Genomic DNA, 17774 nt, shown 5'->3' with positions numbered 1-17774 from the left:
TGCAGCACCCCAACACACATATGGCCGCGTTTTAACAGTCTGAACAGACACAGGCAAAGTTTTAGTAATCTTCCTTGTGTTGTGTTTGTATGTATTTCCAGGTGCATCAAACCCAATGATAAGAAGGCAGCCCAAATCTTTACAGATTCTCTGGTGTGCCATCAAGTGCACTACCTAGGCCTGATGGAAAATGTGCGTGTTAGACGTGCAGGATATGCCTTTCGCCAAGCTTACGAGCCCTGCCTGGAGCGCTACAAGATGCTCTGCAAGCAGACCTGGCCCAGTTGGAAAGGCCCTGCCAGGTCAGACCACCAGCCACATGTATTAGAATATTTAGGTCAGCGGTGGTAGAGCAGATGCTAACTGGTATGAAGTTCTTCTGGTTTCAAAATAAAAATGACCGCAACATTGCAAGGTATCTAAGCTTAAAGTGACTGGAGCTGATCTATAAATTACATTTATTTTTATCACTAAAACACATGGTTTAAGGAAAACAAATATATTGTACATGGATGGAAAACACTACCTTCAGGAATTAAGGTAAAAGCCTTGGATTAAGGTTGTTGTAGCTAGTAAGGTTTCCTTGAATGGTAGCTACAGTTAGAATGGAAAATGTGTTCAGTTGCCTAATCCAGAATTGTGTGCATCCAAGGTGTGAAAAAGACGAGCCAACAATGACATTCTTTTGGATCATGTTGCAACATAATGATGATATTTTACTGTGTGTATGTGCACTCCATAAGGTTTTGGGGGATAATGGGAGAGGGCAAAAATAAGCTGGGGGACCTTTTGGGAGGTAAAAGGGCCATAATGTTTTTTTTTTTTTTAAAGCATTTTATTCAGCAATGTGTAAATCAAAACTATAATTTTGACCTAAATGACCCGAGACATGTTATGTCTTGTACTTTCTTTGGGGACAAAACTTTGTCTTATCTGGCATGTAGACAGTTGTGTCATGACTGCTTAAAACCCAGCTATATCTTGACATGTTGGGACAGAATCCTCACACATCACTGCCGACCAGGCATGACTCACATTTCATTGAAAAAATAAGACCGGATTCTTATGACAGGAGTCATATCACATGTTAGAATTGCTTATGCCGTCTGTATCTTTCATTGGTATGCTGACATCTTTGTTTTCTTTTGCTACCTTTGTGTGCGGGGGAGACTGTAGTCTTTGCTGATTTCTTTGCCCCATCACACTACCAGTACCCTTAGTCATGTCACTGTTTTGTCTGAAGCTGATGTTTGTCTGATACTGTTGCTCGTACTGGTATGAATACATCGAGGGATACATATGAGGGAGTAAATCATGTATTATGTGAATATAGGGAAGGTGTCGAGGTTCTCCTGAAAAACTTGGAGGTACCCGAAGAAGAGTTCTCCTATGGGCGATCCAAGGTCTTTATCCGGAATCCCAGAACCGTAAGTATGATATGCGATATGAGATTCACATTCACAGATATAGTTTAGTTTCTTTAGACTTTTGCTAGTAGAAAAGCGCAGACAAGATCTACTGTATGCTGAAAAATAAAATAGAATAGATTACATTGCCAAGGAAGCAGGCCATTATAAAATGTAAATGTGTTTTCATGCAATAGCCTTTCAAACAGGAAGTTGCTCTTTTGCAACTTTATTATCAGCCCGCTTCCAAAAAAAAAAAAAAAAAAGAGGAGGTCAGACACATGGTTTCGCTTATACATTCCTGTTTGCCAGTTAGCATGGGAAAGCAGATTGTAGTTAAAGGCTTCAACAGAGTGAAAAAATGGCACATATAGCTTGCATAAAATTGTATTAGTAAGGGATTATATTCAGCTTTTCGGGCTCTTTTTACAAAAACTTCCAGATTTATACTGTAAATGTATACTGTATAGTGAATGTCTATATAAAAAAAAAAGAGAAGTATTATTTTCCGACTTTGTGGTCCAGGAATGTTAGGGATGGGGTATACTTGGCAGCCATTGTTAGTATTGTATAATTTTGGAGGATTAGAATATAAGTCTATGAGCCTGGGAAAACACCCCCCTAATATGATTAGTAAGTACTATTAGAAAACTCAAAATGGGAATCCATCCTCATGTGGGTGGAGGTGATTAGTGGGATTTTGATATTATGTGATCAATTATGTTTATGCACTAGGATGAATCAGGAAAGTTCAGAGTTTAAAAAGGTTGTGATAGATCCTGAACTTGTCCCAGGATCACAGGGCATAAAGCAGAATGTTCCTTGATTGTGATGCCAGTCTAGCACAGGGCATTTTGCACATATATACATTGTTACATGCATATGGCTAATTTAATAGCTTAGCTATGAGCATAGTATGGAGGTGTGGGAGAAAACCAGAGAACCTAGAGGAAACCTACACAGACGTGGGGAGAGGGAAAGCCCTGAATGTGTGAGGCAGCAGTGCTACCTCCTGCAATTGTGCTAATTCACTATTTCTAGGCTTCGATATTCATTTATCATAGTAAAATATGTTTATTGTGGTGTCTTACTTGAAATTAATAGATACTAACTTTGTGACATACTATTTTTAAATTCAGGAAATTATTGTAAATAATTTAGCCCCATGCTCTTTATTTGGTAAGACTCCCAAAATCTTGAGGTACTGGTCACTATGATCATTACGTCATTTGCTGTTTCTCAGCTGGCGTTTTTTATACTGTGGTTTCTGTTTTCTCTCAGCTCTTTTTCCTGGAGGAGAAAAGAAGGCAGTGTCTGGAGGACTTGGCTACACTTATCCAGAAGATCTATCGTGGATGGAAATGCCGTACACATTTCCTGCTGCTGAAAAAGAGCCAGGTGGTGGTGGCCGCATGGTACCGCAGATATGCTGTAGGTTCATCTTCCTTTCCATGCTCAGATTTTCTTTTATTGCCTTGCTGGTTTTGACTTACTTATCAGTAAATGTTTTTTTTTCTGGTTTTAAAATAGCTTTTCAACTTGACGGAAATTTTTTTCTTGATGTTTTTGATTATAGCAACAAAAGAAATACCAGAAAATCAAGAGTTCCTCCATAGTGGTTCAGTCTTTCATTAGAGGATGGAAGGTAGGAATAAGACCAACAAGTTCTCTGTTTTCCTTTGGTTATTTCTGGCCACCATGTCTTTGAAAATTGTGCCATCATTTTCTTTCCCTTATCACTTTGTCTCTTCCAGGCTCGCAAGTTGCTGCGTGAACTGAAATACCAGAAGAGATGCAAAGAGGCAGTGACCACTATTTCAGCTTACTGGCATGGAACACAGGTAATGAGTCCCCTTTATAAGAAAATGATTAACAAAGGGAAACCACCAGTTGGGCAAACATCTCATTTTCAGCTCATCCACCAACCTCCATGGACTTCCGCCAACACATTACATAAGTTGGTCTAGAAAGCAGCTCCACTGCTTTTCCTTCTTAAACTCACTGTTGCTTATTTCAGGGCTCTTTATCTTTCACTCAGTGCCTCTCGCTGTCTTTCTTTTCTTCTATTCTAATCCTTATCCCCCTTCTGTGTGCTACTGCCTGGCCCCATTGGCTAACCCCTGCAGGCTCGCTGGGAACTGCAGCGTCTCAAGGAGGAGGTTCGAAATAAACGTGCTGTGTCTGCCATTTGGGCAGCCTGGTTGGGAATGAAGGTATTTAAGCAGCTGGCTTGTTTCTGAGGCATTCCAAGCATCCATCCAGTGAAACTATGGTGTCTAGGCATCCACTAACTTCCTATAGCTGGTGTGTGTGACTAATTTTGTTTTGCTCATGTGTAGATTACATTTTTTTGAGTTGGATTCTGGGAACATACTAACATCTTTTTCAAACTTTGACTCTGTAGCAGTACCATACTTGCTGGTTGAAATGATGATGCCTTCTGAATTTGCCTTCTGAGCAGACGGTTTTTTTGTTTTATTATAATTACTTACAGTATTGTACATATTTAGTCCACAATGAATAAGCCTAAACTTAGAATTATGTTATAGTCAAAACAAATATTGAAGAATCGTAGGCATAGACAAAGGCATTATCATTGTCATCCTTTGCCCTCTGCAGCAGCGTTTTATCCCTGTGCTCTGAGTATGACCTTTTCTTTTTCCCCAGATAAGCATCAAAGGCATTTTCTGCCTTTATCTTTTTTGCTTGACTATCTTGAGTATTATGCAAGGATAGACATGCATTGACAGTATTTCCCAACTCAAACATACATTTAAATCTAAATAATGCAGCATACTTTTTGCATCATACATCTTTATGGTTTTCAGAATGTGAAATGCTATCTGCTTTTATCTACTTTCTCTTAAAAGTCTTACATGCTCTGTGTTTCTAACTCCTTCCTATTTCTTTACCTTCCTCTTCCCCTTTAATCCCTAAAAAAACATCATCTGAACAAGGCTCGGAGAGAAGTGCAACGCTTAAAGCATGAGATTCGGAGTAAATTTGCCGTGTCCATCATATGGGCCGGCTGGCAAGGATCCAAGGTATTGATAATGTGCATGAGGCTGTCCATGATTTCTTTCCTTCCATCTCCTCATTGCACTGAGGTTAAAAGGATCTTTAGCCTCAGTGCCCTGAAACCAATTTCATATTACTTTATGCTTTAGTGTTGTGTCATAGCTCACACTCTCATAACTGTTACCCGTTGCACATATCAACTCGGATGTTGATAGTTGTAGTTTAAGAATCCAGTCTTAAGCCTCATTGCTCTGGCAGGATTTAAGCTCATGCAGACGTGTTTCCAGGTATATGGATATAGTGCATGTATGCTACTTTAGGCATTATTTAGGGCTTCTCAGATTGACTTCTGCACCCACAAAGAGCAAACGTTTGAGTTATACGAGGAAATTTGTATAATTTTAGCATATGTAAGAGTCAGCTCGTGTGCGTGTGATGATCATCTTCAAAGTCTGTTAGTGATCAATTTTCTCTCCATTACCTCAGTCCCTTGAAATGAAATAGTTTGATTCAGAGGGATAACCCCACAGATCTAAATTCATAACGTCTGCCCAGCACCTTATCTGACCGCACTGGTAATGGACATACAGTGTAGCTTTGTGTGAGTGCCCACCAGTTTGCTCCTGCTCTGGGCTGATTATGTGCCTGCTCTTCATACTGCTCTACTGTTTTCAACAGCTTCACTCTCTTCTGCATTCTTCGTCACTCTCCCTCCTTCTCTCACAGGCACGCAGAGAGCTAAAACGGCTGAAGGAGGAGGCCAGGCGTAAGCATGCTGTCGCTGTCATTTGGGCCTACTGGTTGGGACTCAAGGTACCTGCCAACTAGTGCACTGGCCCCGTACTATCATGAACCACTCTGTGAAAGGGGGAAAGTAAATTATACTATATGGTGTCACCGTCAGATGAAAAAGCTAGCCATAAAATAGACATGAATGTCATTTATTTCTGCAGGAAATTTCTGCTTAATAAAATGTAATTTTGCCCAGTTTTTTTTTTTTTTTATATATGTGGCATCCAAGGTAGGTAAGGTAGAGGTACCCAACTACCGGTTCACATGGGGCTATGATGCTGCAATGCACTAGTAGGGAAAGGGTAAAATTTGGCATTTAACTAATAAATCTGAAAAATTAACTTGAAAGATTAATGAGTTCCAGGTTTTAACATTAACTTCATTTATTTATTCAACTTTTAGCATTGATAAAAATTTCTAGGTATAACAATTTATGCAAACACTAAGCTGGTTATCCAGCATTGATATAAAATTCTGTTCAGATTGTACGTCCACAAGCATCTTAAAATACTTCGACTACAATATAATTTTCTTGTGCATCCCTCTGGGCTGATATGGATTAATGTGCAATAAGTAAGGATAAATTTTAAAATTTTTGCAATGAGAGTTTGTGGTCAGCTATGCTTCTTAACGCAAATCTGCTCTCATAATCCAGGGATTTAGATAAGCCACTTCTGGGTTGGTGAAGGGCAGATATTTTTTGCCGACCTTTTTTTAGCAATAGTGTAGTTTTTAATGCTGGATCTTCAAAAACCATGATCTTCACTGACACCATTCTAGTTGCCTGCAGATTTTCTTTGTCTGTCTGTCCGTCCGTCCTTCCGTCCGTCTGTCTGCCTGCCTTTTTACATCCATGTATGTACTTGTTCTCCTGCCTGATTTGTGTATGCTTTGCAAACTAACAAGCTAACCTAGTACATGTTGTTTTATAGAACTTTTGGTTTTTGTGTTCTTTTAAATCTTGTAGGTATTATTTTCTTTTTTGTATGATGATTATGTTTTTTTGGCATTATTAGCATTGTCATTCTTTTAGAAGTTATTGTTGTATGCTTTCCTGAAAGAGGAGACCACTGTCTTAATATTTATAGTATTTTTAACACTTAAATTGCTTACTTTAACCACAGGAATAGCAACATTACAGAATTTGTTTGAATTTCTTCTGGCATTGGTAAAGGATTCAGGTTCCCCATTTTGTATGCGTATTCCCCGTTTTTCTACTAACAAATGTTTTAAACTAACCTTCTCTCCTGAAAGGATCACTGCACAGATTTTCATCAGAACGGTCGTGCAAACTGTCTGACTGATTGCCAGTGATACATTGGATGCTTTTCCTTACAGGTTCGAAGGGAATACAGGAAGTTCTTTAGAGCAAATGCTGGCAAGAAGATCTATGACTTCACCATCCAGAGAATAGTAAGTCTGTTAGGAATCATCCTGCGTTTACTTTCTGCATTATAAAGAGATGGCTATGTTTAAAGACATTCTATTTACATACATTTATTTACAGATGCAGAAGTATTTCATTGGTTTGAAGAACACGTTGCCTTCAATGTCGCCAGTCGATAAGAGCTGGCCATCAAGGTCTTACTTGTTTCTAGAGGGCACACATGAAGAACTCCGAAAGATCTTTCATTTATGGAGGGTCAGTTTTTCCAAGTCAATCCAACAGCAAGGCTGTCCTTAAGCGTACTTACCCTTTAAATTATATATTTAATTGTTGATTTCTTAAAAATTATTTATTATTAGATGTGTAAATGTATTCACAAATCTACATTTGAGCCATACAGGTTAAAGCATCTCCTTCACTTGTTTAACTAGGTGGAATGTAAAAAAAAAAAAGTTTTGTTTTACTGTATTGTATTATTATAATCTATAACTTCAGATGATGTACTACATAAAAAGTATAATTGATAGATACATCTTAATTAACCAAGAGATGCATTACTAATATAGCTTACCCCAAGCTCATTTTTTATGCATATTTTTCATATATAATATGTTTAGTAAGTTATATACGCATTTATTCAGGAGCCTTTTGCCAATAATAATTAGTCTGCTGAAGCTTTTTGGCCAAACAAGGCAATCCTTAATCAGTGACACTACTTAACCCTCCATAAATCTTCCCCACTGCTTACCAAAAATTCAGTGCAAGAAATACAGAAGCCAGTTCACGGAAGAGAAGAAAGCCATCTATGAGGAGAAGCTGGAAGCAAGTCAGATTTTCAAAGACAAAAAAACTCTGTACCCCAGCAGGTACGAAATAAAGCATGTATACTGTAAACATGTTGATCCCCACACACACACACACACAAAAAGACACTCTGCAAGATGTTTCTTATTTGTTCCAATAGTGTGGGGCAGCCTTTTAAAGGAGATTATCTGGAGATTAACAAAAACCCTAAATACCAGAAGCTAAACACTTCAGTTGATGAGAAGGTGCTTCTTGCAGATGTGGTCAATAAAATCAACAGGGCTAATGGCAAGGTGAGCTTCAGAAATCAGCTTGAGGGGCTCGGCAAGTCAGGGCTTGAAATGTATATTAGGCTTAATTAACTGTTTACTGCTGTGTCCCATTTTAAGGGTGCTTCCCGAATCTTCCTCCTCACCAAGAAACACTTTGTTCTGGCTGATCAGAAGACGGGTCAGTTAAAGGCCAGTGTACCGCTTCCCGATCTCGCCAGTGTTTCTGTCAGCACACAGAATGATGGTTTCTTTGCTCTTAAACTCAAGGAGGTAAAACCCTGAAATGTTCTGGTATTAAACATTAAATGATTTTAAATTTTTTAAAGAAAAATTCCAACCAGAAGGACGTAAAATGTAAAACTAGTTCTGCTGCGCTTTATATAATGCAAGTTCAAGGGCTGGCATTGTATTTTTGTTATTGCTCTCATGTCATTGCTAGTGCAATGGAGGTCATTGCTAGTGCAATTTCACTGTTATCTCCTAAAAATAAATTAACTTTGCTTTCCAGGTACTGTTTAAGAAATGTGTATTATAGACATAGTGTTGATGAGAAATATCCTAATACAAACTGCAGTGCAGCTATAAGACACAGTTGTGCGAAGATAAGCATGATGATAGTTAAGATTGTATTAGCATGAAAAAAGTTCTGAAACCTCATCTGATCTGATCTAGTCTTGTGCATAATGTAGAAAAACCTTAACTAAGGTGAAATGTTAACATGGCCCTGAAAAAAAGATTAATTGAAAGTAAATATTTGATGCCACTGACTACACTACATATGGCAATTGATAAACAGGTTGTTCAGGGTGGATTTTTTTTCCTCTAAATTACTTTAATGCATAATTTTTTTGAAATGTAAAATATACTATAAAGTAACTCAAGTGTAGAAAGTGTTTGATCAGGACCTTTATCTTAATTTTAGTATAACACCACTCTCTTTAGGGCACTGCATCAGCAGCCAAAGGTGACTTCCTGCTGAGCAGTGATCGACTAATTGAGATCATTACCAAGCTCTATCGCACAGGGGCTGCTTCAGCCGACATGGAACCGATCAGTGTTGACATCTCAGATGAGTAGGTGTTCCTCACACTGTTTTTATGTAAACATAATGAACTTTTACGGTGCTTTAGTGATACCTGATTCTCTCCATGTCGTTTGCAGATTCCTTGTGCAGTTCAAGCAGGATAAAGTGTGTGTCAAATTTATCCACGGAGGACCCAAGGGCAACAATCAAGTCTCCTGCAAACGTAAAAACAACCGGCTTCTGGAAGTGTCCGTTCCGTCCCCATAATGACCAGTCCATCTTCACTTCCTTTCAGGGTGCCATTCCTGTGACTCTTTACTTTTGATCCCAAACCAAAACAAACAGTTTCCAAAAAACTGTGTATGACTTATGATGTTCTATCATCGCCATATCTTATATTTTTAAAGACTTAATCAGTGCATTGTCGCAACTCAAATATTCCATACAGCAGTATTTGGGTACATAATGGAGACCTCGTATTTACCTTGTAATAGAGATAGGAGGTGATGCTTTCCTCACTGTATTGGGTGGGTAGTATTAAAATTTCTGTTTAATCAAGGCATTAATGGTAACTGTTGTAATTATGATGCTATAGATGTTTGACCTCATGTAGTGTCTGAGCATGTTCATGTCAATGGGCAAAGTGCTGAGCACATACATTGTACGGGAGACTTTTAGTTTGATTTCCAGATTATTACTTAACAAAAATAAGGTTGCACTTTTTTACACAAGGGTAAGACATTGATTGGTTTGTTTTTGCTTTCTTGTGTTTGTTTTTCCTTTACACTTTTAAAATTTCACAGTGCACAATCTTAAAGCTAAATTGCCAATTTTTTATAATTTTGCAAGAACTGATCCTTTCTGTAAGACCTTATTTATAATGCATTCCTTGTATTATTTACAGAGCCAAATATTTTATATCTCAACAGCCTCATGGTACACTCAACAAACCTAAACTTTCAATGATCTTCAAACGTAAAATTGTGTACTACTTATTTTTCCTTAATCTTGTACAAAATGCAGTACAGCTACAGCCCAAACCTGAGACTACACAATAATCCTGTGTTTTCATTTCTCAGAGGATTCTAGTTCTTCACCCTGCTGTGTTTAGGAAATATCTGTAAAACTGACAGCTAGAGTGCTCAGGAAGACCTTGCAGAATAAAAAGCTACCACACATAACCCCAATAACATGCTTGATTCACATTCTCAGTTCTTAGAATGGAGTGATGTCAGCTTGAGTAAGGATTTTGATCAGTGCTTTTGGCATGACTGATTTTTAAGGAAATTGATTAGTTAGTCGGATATCTAGCTTCAGAAATCAACAGGGAGAATTTTTATTCTTTTCCCCAATAAAAAGTGTAGTGAAGTTGTCCCATCATGCCTAAATACTCATAACTGCGTGTACACTAGCCGATTCTTAAATTATACAGGGATGATTTTCAGGAAACCCTATTTTGTGTATGCAGAAGGCTATAAATAAAAGTTTATATTTATTTACTTATTTCTTATATTTTTCACGTTCTCACCACTTGAATATGGGTGGTTTTAATGCAGTAATTTACTTGGGACTAATCCAGATGGTTTTTTTTAGTCAAATAGCACTTTCTAATGATTGAATGCTAACACAGTATGATCTACACCACCAAAACACACAGGTAAACTTTGTTTCAGTTTAGACTTTTGTCACTGATCAGGAAAGTGGGTGCTTTGCTTTTAACTGTACTTAGTATTAGATTTTTTCTATTTTTCAGTGAATATTTTGTATTGTTCAATTAATGAAGGTCTTGCCAGACATTTTTGAAGACCGCCCCTGGGAAATAATTTAACATTTGCAGGTGTTTAATAAATTAAAAACTTTTAAGATGATTGTAATTTATTTATTTTTTTTACAGAAAAAAAAAATCCTTTTTCATGAGAGAGATATATGGGAAAATCGTGCAAATTTAATTGTTCTTTGGTTCTGTACGTCTTCCTTGCAGTATAATATACATTAGTTCATCTTTTTTGTGTCAGGAAGTTCAAGAGAAAATAACTTTTCGAGTGTCTTTTTTCAATGCCTGAACGTAACGTGACATGGATTTATTTCTGTAATGATTAAATGCAACAAAATAAAAGCAGCCTTTTTTGCTTTTTTTTTTTTTCAAGTGAAGCGACAAATAAGTCAGGCAAATCAAAGTTCGTTATTGTTAGACTTTTTGTTATCAAATAGTGTGTAGATGGTAGGAGTGGAAATTATGATACATATCTTGAAGGGGGGGAAAGCTTGCCTTTTTTCATGTAGTACAGTACAATTTGGTTTAAGCACATTGTGCTTATTATTAACTACAGTATATTGCCTGTGAGCCAAAAGGCCAGAAACTACGAAAACTTTACCTTAAATCCTTGGACCTTTACCCTGGACCTTTTTAAATCTAGAGTTGACAAAATGGAGTACTTAGGGGCAGAGCAGCTGGGACCAGATGTTTTCTATCACATCTGGAATGCTGTCCTGGGTGAAATTCCACAGCTTAAGGATACTGCTGGTGGCACATCCCTGAGGAGCAGACCTTGACAGATTGTGCATGTTGAATGTAAAAATAGCACCCAATTACAGTGCTACCCTTAGCAAGTTCCCACCAGTCTGAAGTCTGGGAACAGGAGAGGCCGAGCCTCCTGCGGAGTTTACTGAAGGGGAGTAATGAGAGAGAGTGAGGAAGGCACACCCATCTGGATGGAAATGTTATGAAAATTTTGTTAAATTTTTGTTGTTCTCTTTTGTTTCATATTGTTTCTTAATCTTTTGTCATGTTCATTATCATTATAATAGGTCGGTTTCACCAGATACAGTATTTAAAAATGTAACAAAAACTGTTTCTGCTTTCATTTAGTTTAAATTAGTTTTACCAGAACAATGATGTGTGTTTTTTAAACCATTGTTGAGATAGAACACTGCCACCTAGTTATATTCTATGAATGATTCCATTTCTAAATGAGATGGTCTGCTACTGCCCTCTAGAGGGTAGATTTTAATATTCATAGAGTTTTAATACACTTTTTAAAAGACTGCATAATGTGCTGTTTAATTATACTGAATGTTTTGCTCAGTGTGTGTATCCTATAGATAATCGATAATTAATAATAATTCTTGTTGACTTTGTCCTTGAACCAGTTTTGGTGAACATTATCATCTTTGTTTATTTACTGCAAAGCTACTGAAGAAATATAATGTAATACTATTAGTCACCACATTTTAGGATTGAACAGTAAGATATGTGGTCAAAAACTTTACTCATAAAAATTACTTTTATTTAGGTTTTAACAAAAAAGACTCACTTGAAAAAAAACTATATCTTCAAAATGTTTGTTACTAAGGCCAACATTATTAAATTAAATTTTTTTTCTATTCAATTTTATTTGTATAGCGCTTTTAACAATTGGCATTGTCGCAAAGCAGCTTTACACAATCAAAAGAACTATTTAAGTTTGTATGAAATGTGTATGAATCAAAATGGTCAGATTGTCCCTGGTGAGGAAAAACTCCCTGAGATGGTAACAGGAAGAAACCTTGAGAAAATTATTCCCTTGTGTCCAGGTTTATACTCTTAGCCTTGCTCTGGACAAAATGAACTTTGTATCTAGGAAAGTTAAGGGCACTGATCCCCAAATTAAGTTTTTCAAGTTTTGAAAGTATAGAAATCAAGCCTTATGTCTGTCTTTTATAAACTTGGTTGAAAAATTGTTTTATGCTCCAGTACAAATCTAGCTCTTGAAAGACAGATTTCTTTCATGACTTTTCAATTCTATTTATAGCCAGTTGCTATAGCTGTGTTGCTCTTTCTCATGGGTGATGTTTCTACTTCTTTCCTTCCTCTTTTTAATTTATTGTTTCATGAACTAACAGAGGGAATTAAAAAAATGCCCCCACTTAGGGAAGTGAGAATAGCTATTATAATTTCTTGTGCACTTGCGCATGCAAACATAGACTTTGCACAAAAAAAAAAACAGAATTACTGAACATATGACATAGAATCAGATATGATGCAATCAGCATACATCCAGGGCAGCAGAGTTGTGCTGTTGGTAACATTGTTGCTTCATCTGCAGGATTCTGGTTACTGTGTGTGTTTCACATTTTCAGTTTTTATGTGGATTTCATTCCAGTTTAGTGTTTATTTAAACTGTTCAAAAAAACAAGCAGATAGGTGAAGTGGTTATGCTAAACTATTGCTCAAATCGCAGTATTGGTGCTAATGAATTTTTTTTTTTTATGTTATAATACAGAAAATGCATTATGTGTGGTAACATTGAAGCGACCGATCTTGTTTCCCTAAAAATTTCAAGTTGTTAACTTCAGCTGTTTTGAAGAGAGGATTTTATATGTGCTCCAAAATGATCATTTGTCAGCGCTATACTGTCTCGCTTTAAACAATAATTATTTGAAATGCTAATTATTCATATTTCTTTGAATATTGATACTACAATTGGTGTACACTTCCAGAAACATACGACCTGTAAAATGCTTAAATTAAAGCATTCCATACAATTTTTTTCCCAGATAAAATTTGTGGTATCCTTAACCTTGTTAAATCCATGTTTCAATATCATAACTATTTTTCATTTTAGAAAAATACACTTTTTTTTAAATAATACACTTTTCTATTTTTTGTGTAATCTAAATTTCATCTGAATGACTAAATGAAAAATTTGAATTTAAAAAAGTTACAGAAAAGTCATGAAATTCTATTTCGCAAAATGTGTTTTTTCCCCCTTCTTTTTATCTAATAAATATATAAATATGTAGGCATATTTACAAAAAAAGAAGTATGGATCGAGAAATTTGGTTTTATGTGATCCTATCTGAAAATTCACTTTTTTCAGTCTTTCCTCTACTGTATATGAGACACTTTTTAAGCACCAATACTATGTTTTATGTCTGTCGGTATAAATGTGTGTGTGTGTGTGTGAATGGTGTCTATTTTTTTTTTTTTTTTCATTTTACCTGCCTGGAAATGTGACTCCATTCCTCCTGCATATTTAAGGATATTATTTTTAATATAACAGGCACTCCTTGTGGTTATCAATCTACTAAGGTGACCTCTACTGTAAATTGCTTCAGCTCAAAGTGAACAAACCATCCTGCAGGATTGTTCTCATGTACACATGGTTTAAGCTCACTGTAGATGACCTGAGCACTCACTATGGTTCAGGTGAAACTGCCCCAAAAGTTGCAGCCTAAATAATAATAACTCGTATGCAAAGTAAGAAGTCAAAAAAGTGATCTGAGCCATTTTAAGTGTAAACAATTACCTGAAATCATATACGACTAAGCAGGAATTCCCTACCCTTCTTAAAAAAGGAGCCAAGGATTCTATGTCTGGGAGATGTTAGCTTGCCTCACATATGATGCATGCCAGCTATTGTTAGCAGTTTTACTGCTTGCATTAGAACATCCGTTCCAATATGCAACTATTGACCCCTCTGTGATGGAGCTGTTTAAATCTTCAATTGTAATCCAAGACACTGAGTGGCTTACAGTCAATCTGGTTTATGGAAAGTGCTGAGTGCTGTTGGAATAATCCACACTGCTTGACGCATGTAATTCAATACTGCAAACCTTCCTTACATGTCAGGGTCATTCCTCAGCCCTCTGACCAAGATTGCTGCTTTTGAATTACCTTGAAAGTGGAAGCTACCAAACTAATTGTGATAGCTGATGTATATTCAGCTATTCAGACCAACAAATTGTACAGTCAGTGATGTAAATTTAACAAATTAACATATATGTATTAATTAAACTAAAGCAAGTATTTGTAAATACAGCATTACTCATTTAAAGATAGGAAGGATGCACAGTAATGTTCATTTGACCCACTTGCTGGACATGGTGTTAAGATTTGCATCTAGCCCCCTATAATTTTCCATCCCTACCCTGTACATGTAGCACTGTCGCCTTGCACCTCCAGGGTCCAGGTTCACTTCCCGGCCAGGAATGATTCCCGTCTCTGTGTGCATGGAGTTTGCATGTTCTTCCTGTGCACAGCATTTGTACAACTAAGAAGGCCGCATCTTGATAGTCAGTATACTACATTAGGGATTTATGCTCATTTGACTAGAGGTTGCAACTTGTACCCCCATCATTCAACCAGGAAATGCCAAAGAATACAACTGAAGAACACTATGAACATAAATCAACATAGCTACAAACAGCAAAAAAAGTAAACAAAGCTGTACTTTTGACCTTTAAATAAGCTATATTGTATTTTCATTTATTTGCTTGACATTAATCAATATACAGATATATTCAATTGTTAAATCTATAACATCCAACATGGCATCAAAACTAAGAATAGAAGACCAAATAGAACCAAACCTAACACCATTTGACATGTTTTCTTAGTGGTCATCAGAAATCAGTAGTTCTTGGAATTTAATGAGAAGAAAAACTACTAATGTAAAATGTTTAATAAAACAGTCCCAATTGTCTATTAGTTCTTAATTAAAAGTTTTCCACTATTGTTTTAGCTTATATTTAATTTGGGCAAACCACTTGAATGAAACTGCTGTAAATATATAATGGCCTAATTTTTTTAATAAACAGGCATATATATTTTAGTGTGTATAAGTGAGTAGTACTTTATTAAGCATAACACAGTTACAGGTTGGTTTGTAGTTTCGCTCATTATACACTCAGTTAAAGTGATTAGCCGCACTTTAATTGACAAAGTCAGACATTAAAAAGACTAGGAGACATTTAATTTCATATTCGAGTGTCAGAAGCAGTTTGTACAGCTGATGACTGTGTTAGCGTAGTCCAATGTTTTTAAGTGTAATATATAATACATTTACATTGAAATATTGAACATGTTAAGCTTATGTACTGTACGCTAGATAAAAAAATTTATATACATTTTTAGTACAATTGTTAGTAATTGCTGATCACCCCTTCCATTTCTACCATTTTTGGAATATACTATAATATGAAATTTGTCATGCGCAAGAGGACAATGCCTCCCTCAATGAAGTCAGCAATATTAGTGACTGCACAGAGTTTTCACTTTGTTTTTTTGATAAAGTCAGAAAAATCTTTGGGATTTTTCTGACTATAATTCTAGTTAAATTTTCCAAAACACATCAAAGAATTTCAAGCATTGAACTGCACTCTATTGTATCTAATCACAATTTCTGCAAACATTAAAAGCAGAATATCTTCCTGCTTCTTAACAAAACATAATATACATATTTAACACTGCAACCATTTCTTTTGCCTAAAGAAAAAGAAACATAAGCAAAGAGAGCAAAGAAAGAAGTTCTGGATGTCCTGTGGTGGTGGCTTAAACTTAATTTATCTTCTATACCACTTATTCAGTAAATGGGTCATGGAGGCCTGGTAAAATCCAGGAGACTATCTGTAGGCGGGGTACATCATGGCCAGGGTGCCAATCTATCCCAGGGCGCACTCACACAAGCTACAGACAATTTGGGAATACCAAGTTACCTACTTTGCATGTCTTTGGACTTTGGGAGGAACCCAGAGTACCCGGAGAAAACCCACCGAGCATGGAAGGCGAGGCGGAAATCAAACTCAGAAGGTGCAAGGGAACAATGCTAACCACTATGCCACTGCGTCACCTGGCTTGATCTTATCTCACAGAAGCAATATCCAAATGGGATGAAGATATTTTCCAACCTTATTGTTTTCCTACATTTAAACCTACACACATACATCTGCTTCACTCACAGTCTTCAAATGGTCTGCTTTTTATTTTTTAACACTTTAAACATTAGTGTCTGTAAAACAACCCTCTGATGATTTCATTGGCCATCAAATGTCAATACACAGCCACACTTATTGAAGATCGGCCAAATTTTCAAAAACATTATTTCAAACTGTGACTAAAAATAATCTATCCACTGTTACTCTTAGATTTCCAAACTTCTCTAGCACTAGTTCTATACATATAACTAAAGTCAGCATGTCTGTACATTTAAAATATTTGCGAAAAAGTAATTTTAGGGACGAAGAGAAAATAAGCTATTTTGAAATTTAAATGGAAAATGCCCTAATATCATAAAATAAAACTGACCTCTTCATTCAGACAATACAGATGGCGCTGTACATTTTTAAATACATGCTTATAAGAGGGCAATAATAAACACATTCGCTCTGTGCACTTTGTACATCTAATATATAAAAGTGAGCATCAGACAATAGAGAGTTTAAGAACAAAAACAAACTAAAAAGGAAAAAACACACTCAAATCAAATCAAAGGATTAGACTAAAGAATAAAAACATACAATTAATAAAAGCCATATTTGCACATGGATACATTAAAAAAAAAGAAAAAAACTTTCCCCCTCTTTAGGCATTTTTGAAAAAAAAAAATTATAATTTAGATGAGAGGAACTTGGCAAACCAGGTTTAGCTCAGGTCCAATTTGACTCTTCAACATGTTCCTCCTGTGAATCCAGACAATTCTTGTTTTCAGATTATTCTTTACAACATTTTAGCTACCTAATGGCATACCCTCCTCTTCAGTATGGGGGCTGTTAGTCCGATCTGTTTTTGCACCTTCATTTTTCCCTGCATCTGTAAGTATGTAAGTCAGTAAGTAGGTAAGAAGGTAATTCACTTTTGATTATAATCATTAAATAAAAATACACAATGCACTGTCAAACAAAAAAGCAAACAGTAAAAATACTTATCAATTTGTTTGTTTTATGTAAACAATAATAAAAAAAATAATTTATTGTAATAGAGCATTGTTAATAGAATTAATAAGTGCAGTATTAGTAAGCTTAAACAATGGCACAATACAAATTCTAGTTTGAGAACGGACAGATGTAATTTTCTGCAAAGAAAAATCACTGCAGCAAATAGAAAAGCATGGCGACATGCATTGCTCAAAAATCTCAACAAGTTAGGCAATTCTGTGATGCTGTACATAAGGCAAATGTCAACTGGTTAAAACAAGAAGTTTATCTTTAGCCTCCTTTCCCACTTTTGACAACCAAAATGCACTTTATTAACACTTGCTTGCAATATGTTTGTTATCAATGCAAGTAAACTAATTGTACCAAATCCAAACAGA

General features: G+C 36.1%; 2 protein-coding genes across 6 annotated transcripts in view; one reads left to right on the top strand and one right to left on the bottom strand.

Annotated features, from left to right (window-relative positions):
- The window catches only part of myo1b (myosin IB), a 52727-nt gene extending 42436 nt beyond the window's left edge, over window positions 1–10291 (top strand). For 2 of the 4 annotated variants that reach the window (XM_053496203.1, XM_053496204.1), the window contains exons 18-30: window positions 102–302; window positions 1334–1427; window positions 2688–2837; window positions 2983–3051; window positions 3161–3247; window positions 5151–5237; window positions 6555–6629; window positions 6724–6858; window positions 7363–7469; window positions 7568–7700; window positions 7797–7949; window positions 8622–8752; window positions 8841–10291. In XM_053496203.1, the coding sequence (XP_053352178.1) occupies window positions 102–302; window positions 1334–1427; window positions 2688–2837; window positions 2983–3051; window positions 3161–3247; window positions 5151–5237; window positions 6555–6629; window positions 6724–6858; window positions 7363–7469; window positions 7568–7700; window positions 7797–7949; window positions 8622–8752; window positions 8841–8970 (1552 nt within the window). In that variant the 3' untranslated portion in view covers window positions 8971–10291. Of the gene's footprint in view, window positions 1–101; window positions 303–1333; window positions 1428–2687; window positions 2838–2982; window positions 3052–3160; window positions 3248–3532; window positions 3620–4363; window positions 4451–5150; window positions 5238–6554; window positions 6630–6723; window positions 6859–7362; window positions 7470–7567; window positions 7701–7796; window positions 7950–8621; window positions 8753–8840 lie in introns of all 4 variants that reach the window. The other 2 variants (XM_053496206.1, XM_053496205.1) reach the window with 2 other exon arrangements.
- Window positions 10292–16421: 6130 nt separating this feature from the next.
- The window catches only part of LOC128523779 (uncharacterized), a 55571-nt gene continuing 54218 nt past the window's right edge, over window positions 16422–17774 (bottom strand). For both annotated transcript variants that reach the window (XM_053495907.1, XM_053495905.1), the window contains exon 7: window positions 16422–17272. Coding sequence is in view for 1 of the 2 variants with exons in the window: in XM_053495905.1 (XP_053351880.1) it covers window positions 17190–17272 (83 nt within the window). In the remaining variant the exon portion in view is untranslated. The remainder of the gene's footprint in view (window positions 17273–17774) is intronic.

This window comes from Clarias gariepinus, chromosome 5 (genome assembly GCF_024256425.1).
Source record: "Clarias gariepinus isolate MV-2021 ecotype Netherlands chromosome 5, CGAR_prim_01v2, whole genome shotgun sequence".
NCBI classification, from domain to species: Eukaryota; Metazoa; Chordata; class Actinopteri; order Siluriformes; family Clariidae; genus Clarias; species Clarias gariepinus.
Note: the sequence above shows the minus strand (reverse complement) of the source record. Positions and strands in the feature narration are given on the sequence as shown.